The 9,154-nt window shown below is 39.1% G+C and overlaps 1 protein-coding gene and 1 pseudogene across 1 annotated transcript; both read left to right on the top strand.

Moving 5' to 3' along the window:
* Positions 1 to 2,077: 2,077 nt before the first annotated feature.
* On the top strand, positions 2,078 to 2,766 carry LOC104259940 (olfactory receptor 6B1-like; annotated as a pseudogene).
* A 2,914-nt stretch (positions 2,767 to 5,680) lies between these two features.
* On the top strand, positions 5,681 to 6,628 carry LOC104251378 (olfactory receptor 6A2). The gene has a single exon (XM_009815496.2). It carries the CDS (start codon positions 5,681 to 5,683, stop codon positions 6,626 to 6,628), a length of 948 nt encoding a protein of 315 aa, XP_009813798.2.
* The last annotated feature ends 2,526 nt before the right edge of the window (positions 6,629 to 9,154 follow it).

Raw genomic sequence — 9,154 nt, 5'->3', positions numbered from 1 at the left:
GATTTGTAAACCCCCCTCATGAGAATATAAGCTTAAAAGCATACACTTTTGCTCACTGTACTCAGAAGGAAGTGATGAGAGCAAGCCTACCCCTAGCCTCTCATTGGGATCTTTCTGTCTCAGATGATGTTAAGCTTGTCGGAAATATAAAAGTGATGCATTTTTTCAGAGCCAGTATGAGGTAGGACTTCGGTCACTAAAATGCAAGGACTTCTTAGATCTTGGAATCCTGCCCCTTTAGACAGAATTCGTCTGTCTCAACTTCAGACATCTGAAATATATCTAAACCTGAGTTACTCATGTTGAGATCCAGTATGATTTTTTTTCTTTCATAAATGCCTGTTAGTGAATGTCTCTTTTTGTTCACTGTAGGAACACAGGATGCCTATCTCAGCTTTAGATAACAGAAATGCTTATGCCTATGCTAACTGTCAATGCTAGGGTAGTTTTCCAGCTGTATAAGAAATCTTGTTCACTACCTCCTTTCTTCTGGTCTGTGTCTTTATTTTTAAATTAGCGGAGTTATGTACATTAATCAAGATTACTTGGGGGATATATAACTGATACTTGTCATAGATTTATTATGTATTATACATATATGTAGTACATTTTGTATATAATACAATATAATACATATTATAGATCATATTGTTTCTATAATTTATATCTATATATTCATATTACTCAGACATTATTGAAATTAACATGTGGCTAGATCCATGAAATGAGCTCAGATTTCCTTTGTGGAATTCATCTACCTAATCTTAGGGACAGGACTCAGTTGTATAGTCATCTAGTGTCATCTTAACTCAGAGAGAACTCCAGCTCCAGCTGAAGAAAGGTACAGTCATATCTGCCAGCCCTATGAAAATGTTTTGAGACAGAGACATATAAGACACTAGAAAGCAACATTTATAGAACTAAATCTTGCACTAAATGTTTGCAAATTTATCTGTCATCATCACAACTACAAATCTAAATTTTCATTATAGTCAGTGGAGATATGATCAATAATCAATGAAGTTTAAAGAATGATTCATCTGAATACATGTAGTAGATAATTAGTTGCTTGTAAATAAGAATTTCATGTAGTTTGAGATGCAGTAGATCATCCAGATGCATTCCATGAGGGTATAGGAATCCTCTAGGCCAGGTATCATATCTTCCAATTTCATATGGAAGTCCTAGGTATTATCAGGAATCCTAAACAGTACCAGTTTGGGAAACTGAAATGAGTCCAAGATAGATGTCTACTTTTTGGTGAGATAAATGGCTCTATAGACTCCACTGATGGCACTGACCAGACTTCAGCTGACTGTAACAGGCACTGAGACTACTACATGTCCACCTCTACTGTAGATGCCTAGAATGGGACTCAAGTGACTAGTGTAGCTTTGGATGATTTGGGGTAATTTATTGGCGTACAGCTGTCAAGCTATGAAGATACGGGTCTTCTAAAGGTCTTCTGTTATATGGCAGCCTCACACAGATGTCTCATAGAAACTTGGGTGCCTTGGACTCCAGGCATTTAATTTTATGTATTTAACTACTCTACTAAAATTAAACATGATGAATTCTACTCTCACTGTCTTAGTCTGAACTAGTGATTCTAGGTTCACTTTGTGGCTGGTGAAGAGAAATATTTATTTCCAGGACATATTCCATCTCATTCTAAAGTATTTATATATTATAGGCAAGACAGAACAGAACAGAACAGAACAGAACAGGTGAATCATATTTTGGTGGTGCCTCTCCTGGTCCACTTGAGTGCAAAGGGAATCTAAATGATTTTATGAGATGCAGACATCTACATTGTGGATGCCTAAAGTTAGATGAACTCAATCCAAAGCTAGGTCTTCTCAATATTCAGGTTATTGTTAAAAATAAAATTACCCTCTTGGTACATAATACAAATTGCTCTAACATTTGCTTGATTCCTTTTGTGAGAATAAACTGAAAGTTCTTGTGCCAGTTTTGCATATCTACTCTAATACCATTACTGGTAATAAATAATGATATAATAGAATGTAATTGTAATATAATAATATACTAATCATAATTTTTTTTAACAATAGAAATGAAAAAATAAACTGCAAGAGCTCATGAATTTGTCCTCCAGGGATTCTCCATTGTTCTCAGAGAACTACAAGTCCTACTTGCCATCACCTTCATCACTGTCTACATACTGACATTAGCAGAGAATACGGTCATCATTATAATGATCTGTATTAGCTACTGCCTCCATACCCCTATGTACTTCTTCTTGAGCAATCTCTCCTTTCTGGAGATGTGGTATATTACAGTTATTGTGCCTAAAACTCTTAGCAATTTATTGACAGTTTGCAAGACCATCTCTTTTGCAGGGTGCATGCCCCAGATCTAGTTTTTCATTGCATTGGCCTTCACTGAATATCTGCTTCTGGCTGTCATGGCTTATGACCACTTTGTGGCTATTTGCATCCCCTTGCTCTATCCAACCATTATGACCCATAAGCTCTGCTTTCTCTTAGTTGTTGGCTCTTAGGTGGGAGGTTTTGCCAGTTCCATACTCAAGGTAGTCTTCACCTCACACCTGAATTTCTGTGACTCAGTCATGAACCATTTCTTCTGTGATATCTCACCCCTTCTCAACCTTGCCTGCAAGGATATGTCATGGCAGAGACAGTGGATTTCATTCTGGCATTGATTATGATTCTCGTACCATTGCTTGACCCCTATGAAGATGTCAATATCTCATTGCTGACACATAAGGAGATCAGTGAGTAGATTTTAACTAGGCAGCTCAGCTAAGCTTCTGAATTTAGGAAAATCTGTAGTCAGGGTTGGGATTCATCTCATCCAGCACTAACAGTACCTAACAATTATCTCCATTTGAGCTAATTGTACAAGATTGTTTTGTAATGGGTCAATCCTTTCTAGAGCACAATTCAAGTAATTTGTGTCTTAACTGTTTTCTTTGGGATAAGATAAACCCCACCCAATGCCTATTTCTCTCCACTGTTAAGACAACTAGCTTATGTATAACCTCATGACAGATCTTTAAATGTGGAATAATGAATATTTTCTTTGTCATACCTGCAATGTCAGGAAAGACAAATCCTACCAATGGAGTGTGAAGCCCGAAATCTCTTTTTCTCTGCTGAGTGAGACAGACTTTTTTGTTATATGCCTCACATTGATAAGAAGAGAAGCCTTTGAGAAGATCTGTTTAATGAGCAGCTGTACACCTTGTCCAGCAATTTCATCAACTGTTTTGGTCACAAACCTTTGAAAAAATAATTCATCAAAATCAACAATGCTGCTTATTTGCTTAATCTATTTCTGGCTACTGGAAGATTACCAGACCTTCTGTTTTCAGGGTTGAGGTATTTATTTTTAAGCTCAGTGAAAAATACTATTGCCAGGCTAGGGAAGAGAGGAGAAATAATTTGTTTCTTTGATTGGTCCCTTTGGAAGAACAAACCAAATGCACAAATTAACTCTTCAGGAAAGTGAAGAAATAATAAACAGATGTCGCAGCGCAGTCTCTCTGAACTTCCAACAGTCCATTCAACGTTGGTACAAGGACTCAAATTTGTAAGTGAAATAGAAGTATTTACTAATCTATAATTTCTTATCATATATATTATTAACACTTTCTTTAAGTCTGCTGAGTAGTATATTGGCTAATGAAGCTAGTAAAAAAAAAATTATAACAGAAAAGATGGGTTTTGAATTAAATCTTTTTAGTGAGAAACCACACGGTAAATTTTAATTCTCACAGAACATCTGTGAATTTTTGTACAAAGAAAAAAAGTGAAGCAGTATCTTTCAACTGAAAATACTTTTTGTCAGTCTCCCTTCCCTTCCCTTCCCTTCCCTTCCCTTCCCTTCCCTTCCCTTCCCTTCCCTTCCCTTCCCTTCCCTTCCCTTCCCTTCCCTTCCCTTCCCTTCCCTTCCCTTCCCTTCCCTTCCCTTCCCTTCCCTTCCCTTCCCTTCCCTTCCCTTCCCTTCCCTTCCCTTCCCTTCCCTTCCCTTCCCTTCCCTTCCCTAATATAATGATTCATTCAAATAACTTTGAGAAAAAGGACCTACAGTTACAAAAGACACTATTGCAGGCCTCTATACTTAGGCACTCAAGAACTAAATGCATTGTTAATACAGTAGACTACAAGAATAGGGAGTTTTGAAACCTTTTTCAATAAATTATTCATGGTATTACTTGTATGATTTTATTTCATTAACAGAAAATTTGTGCTTCTTAATTCTTTGTCTAAATGTAGAAATGTGAGATAGGAGTTAATATTCAATTGCCTAAGTGTAGGTGTCTAGTACTCCTTGAAATATCCTATATGGTATCCTCCAAATATTGTTTCAGAAGGTCATGTGCCTACTGATGAGACATATATTGGATAGCCTATGCTATCTCAAATAACAGTAAATACCTATATTTAGGCAACTAAATCAGTCTGTAAGCCTCTGAACTTCTACTGTTAGTGAACAGGATTACATCGGTATTCACAAGGAAGTAAAGATACCAATTCAATGTAACAAAATGGACTTGAATAAGCTGTCTACTTTTGAGATGCCCAGAAGTATGCTGCTCAGCCTCCAGCTGTCATTTCAGGAGGGCAGAGGTGACCTATAGATGCTGTGTTATGTCTACCTGAAACTAATTGATAATTCCAGTACCACATGGTATCTCAACTGGTAGTAGGCAACTATTAATGGGCAAGTGAGTCAATCCCTCAACACATGATTCAATTGCCTGAAACAAGACTTTCAGATGCTCTTAGCTATCCCACCTGGACTCCAGCTGCTATTCCAGAAGAGCAGATCTTGTAAATCTTGTGTCATATCCTTCATACCCATCTGGGGACAGCTCAGATATCCTGTCATTTCTTAAGTGGCACTACATATCTATGTCTATCCAACTGAATCTTGCCCTTATCATAGGAAAGAGGACTCCAACACTCATTAGATAATCAGGCTTGAACCCTGCTTATATAAGAACTGGGATATATTATACAAAATGGGAACAAGGTAGCAAATTTCTCAAAATTATTTGAAAAAGTGAGACAATGTAGGCAGTTTTCAAATTGGGTTTTGGATTAAGAACACAATTTCTGTACACATGGGTTATGGTGCAGAAAAGCTTTATTTATGCTTATTATTTCACAGAATCACAGAATCACAGTTGTAGCTTGAATTCTGACCTTTATTAAAGTTTCAACTTTACAAAATAATAATGCATTGGTAATGATTATGTAAATACTGCTATTAGTGTTGATAATATTTTGTTATTTTATGAAGTGTCTATGGTGACTGATTTTCTGGCAACTCTGTTCACAAATTCACAAATAAATTCATTGTACAATTTAGAAAAGTGCTAGACATGATAACAGATAATTTCCTCTAGAAGGTCAAGAAGAAGTTAGACTTTATGTCACTGAAAGAATTCAGAATTATTGTTATTTTGTTCTAAACACCATATCTCTGAATACTTTAATAATTAATAAAACTAGTATTTACAGCAGTAGCAACACTAGTATTAATTTCACTGCAGTGTGAAAGAAATGTAAAACAACTGTAAAATAAGAGATAGAGAGAAACAGACAGAGAGAGAAAGGTATTCTAATGTATTATAATCATTAATAATAAATCATTGATGTTATTGTCTTTACAGAGGTAGGTGGGAGACATGGAGGTGAGCAATCAGAGCATGGTCAAAGAATTCATTCTCCTTGGATTTCCCATTGCTCCTCGCTTGCAGATTCTCTTCTTTGCAGTATTTCTCACTGCATATCTCTTAGTTTTAGCAGAAAATATTATCATCATCCTGACTGTCTGGACGAACTATAACCTCCACTCCCCCATGTATTTCTTTCTGAGTAATTTGTCCTTCCTGGAGATCTGGTATGTGACAGTTACACTCCCCAAGACAATGCTGAGCATTGTATCAGTGACAAAGCAAATCTCCTTCATGGGATGCATGACACAACTGTACTTCTTCCTCAGCCTGGGCAACACTGAATGCCTCCTCCTGGCTGTCATGGCATATGATCGCTATGTTGCCATTTGCAAGCCTTTCCATTACTCGACTATCATGAGACACACTGTCTGTGTCTACCTTACTATGGGCTCTTGGTTGACTGGTTTCTTAATTTCTGGATGCAAAGTCTTTTTCATCTCTCAGTTAACATACTGTGGACCCAATATAATCAACCATTTCTTCTGTGATGTTTCTCCGCTCTTGAACTTAGCCTGTACAGATATGGAAAGAGCTGCTCTTATGGATTTTGTGGCTGCCTTATTTATTCTCCTTATGCCTCTCTCTGTAGTAATCCTATCCTATACCTATATTATCTTCACTGTCCTTCACATTTCATCTGTACAAGGTTGCCAAAAAGCCTTCTCCACCTGTGCCTCCCACCTTGTAGTGGTCATTGTCTTTTATGCAACAAGCATTTTTATCTATGTGAGGCCCAGAACACTTCCAGTTCATGACACAAACAAAATAGTGTCTGCTCTCTATGCTGTTGTTGTTCCTCTCTTCAATCCCATCATTTACTGCCTGAGGAACCAGGAAATCAAGGACGCCCTCCAAAAGATCTTGTTCAGAAAAAGAGTTTCCTTGCAGAAACATTAGCAGTTTTAATGACAGAAGAGATTGTATAGGTAAGAAAACCATATAGAAATAATTGCATTTTATGATTAAATCATTTCATGAAAAGCTGTGGATTGTGCTTCAGAAGCTGAAGCAAGATGTTCCAAATATTTTTTTCTTGAAAATCAGGAATTACAGGGAACTCACTGATATGAGTGAAAGAGTCTTCTGTGATTTTGAGCCCCACCAGTGACTTGTTTAAGGAAACATAAAGTTAAACTTTGTTTTAAGGGCAGGGGAGATGCCCTTAGCTTTGCTTTAGCAGTCAGATCTCCTATATAATCAACAGATAAAAGTTTATACAGAAAGACAAAGTTAGGTAAGATTATCTGAATTTTTCTCTGGAGGACCTTGCATTCCTTCACTGAATACATGAGGAAACCATTCCCATTTTGTCTAGCCTAGGGTGAGAGCTATCCTAACTTTAAGAATAAAGTTATCTACATAAAGACAGAAGGAGCAAGGCCAGATAGCTATAACTTAGGTGTATATGCTGTTGAAATTATCTCTCCCTACCCCAGCCTGAAGCAATTACCTCTGGGAAAAGAGGTCTTGGCTCAGATTTGAGATTCAAAGGGAGGATGCAGCACTTCAGGCCTCAGGCAATTCCTATTGTCTCTTGCTGAAGCTGGAAGATTATGTTTGTGCCTGTCAGAAGTGTATGCTGGTTGAGGATGTTTGTCAACAAATTAAGGAGTTATGGGATAAGGTCAGCAGACTGTATGATATCAGAAATGACAATAAAATCAATTGACAGGATCTTCTGAGACCCTGCAGATACAAAAGCATGAACCCCCAACTTTACAGAGGGAGGGAGAGCCATAGTGAGTCCATATCAGGTGGGGTAATGGAAGCTTGGGTAATGAAAGCACCATGGCAGTAAAGGCTGGAAGCTTGTGACTTCTGGAAAGAGGAGGAAGGCTCTTCTTCTACCTGCAGATGTACAGCTACAGAATGGTTTCAATGCCCTCGAAGTAGACAGGTAACCGAATGCTCTATCCAAAGAAGAATCAGTGCCGTCTGAGCCTGAACCACACAGTCGTAACAGAAGGATGTGGCAAGTCACAGTAATAGGGGGAAGTCCCCTCTGTAGGGCATAGGTGCCTGACCTGTCAACCTGAGGGGCTATCTAGAAAGATTTGCTGCTTGCCAATGGCTCAGTTCAGAGGATGATTTGAAGAGACTGCTGTGGTGGCTTAACCTTGGCTGACTGCCAGATGCCCACCAAACCGTTCTCTCACTCCCCCTCCTCAGTAAGTCAGGATGAGAAAACAAGATGAAAAAGCTCATGGGTTGACATAAAGAACAGGGAGATCATTTTCCAGTTACCCTCATGGGCAAAGCAGACTTGACTTAGGGAAAATTAATTTTATTTATTACCAATTAAAGATAGAATAGGGTGGTGAGAAACAAAGACAAAAAAAATCCACCTTCCCTCTACCCCTCTTCTTCCCAGGCTCAACGTCTCTTCTTAATTTCTGACTCTTCTACCTGCTGCCTTCCAAGTGGTGCAGCAGGATGGAGAATGCGGTTGCAGTCAGTTCATAATACTGACTCTGCCACTCCTTGCTCATACTTTTCCCCTGCATGGGGTCCCTCCCACTGGATACAATTCTTCACGAACTGCTCCAGCATGGGTCTTCTGCACAGTATACAGTCCACCAGGAACAGACAGCTCCAACATAAGGCCCTCACTGGCTGCAGTTCCTGCCAGGAGCTGGCTCCAGCACAGGCTCTCCATGGGCTGCAGCTTCCTTGAGGGTATCTCCACCTGCTGCAGCCTGGGGTCCTCCATGGGCTGCAGTGTAGTTACCCGCTCTAACATGGTCCTCCATGGGCTGCCGGAGGATGACATGCTTCACCATGGTGTTCTGCATGGGTTGCAGGGGAATCTCTGCTCCAGTGCATGGAGCACCTCCTCCCCCTCCTTCTTCACTGACCTTCGTGTCTGCAGGGCTCTTTCTCTCATATTTTTCTCACTCCTCTCTCTCAAATTTGCCACACAGTGTTTTTATCCTTTCTTTAAAATGTTATCACAGAGGTGCCACCAGTGTCACTGCCCAGTTTTGGGCAGTGGTAGGTCTGTTTTGGAGATGGCTGAAACTGGCTCTGTCTGACATGGGGGCAGCCCCTGGTCTCTTCTCACAGACGCAGCCCTGCAGGCCCTTCCACTACCAAAACTTTGCCATGTAGACCCAATACAACTGCCAGGCTTGCCCAGCCCTTCCAACCTCAGCAATTCTATGATGTTATGATTCTGTATCCTCAAATACACTCCTCTCTTTAACTGAAGTAAAAATTTATTTTAAAATTCTTTTAATATAAAGTTCATCTTTGACTATTTGACACCATTTGACTCTTAAATATTGTAGACGGTAATTCTGTTCTCCTTGTTAGGTGGCCCAGAATGCCTAGATTTCGTACTGTTCATCACTCAACATTTTTAGAATGGTCAGGCTCTACCTGCATTGCATTACAGGAGTTACAGACTCAGGATCAATTAATTCC

Source organism: Gavia stellata, chromosome 28, assembly GCF_030936135.1.
Source record: "Gavia stellata isolate bGavSte3 chromosome 28, bGavSte3.hap2, whole genome shotgun sequence".
Classification (NCBI taxonomy): domain Eukaryota; kingdom Metazoa; phylum Chordata; class Aves; order Gaviiformes; family Gaviidae; genus Gavia; species Gavia stellata.
The sequence above is the reverse complement of the archived record's forward strand: the minus strand, read 5'-3'. Positions and strand labels throughout refer to the sequence as shown.

Coding starts and splice junctions, on each gene's coding strand:
- LOC104251378 (XM_009815496.2), top strand. CDS start 5,681: ATGGAGGTGAGCAATCAGAGCATGGTCAAAGAATTCATTCTCCTTGGA.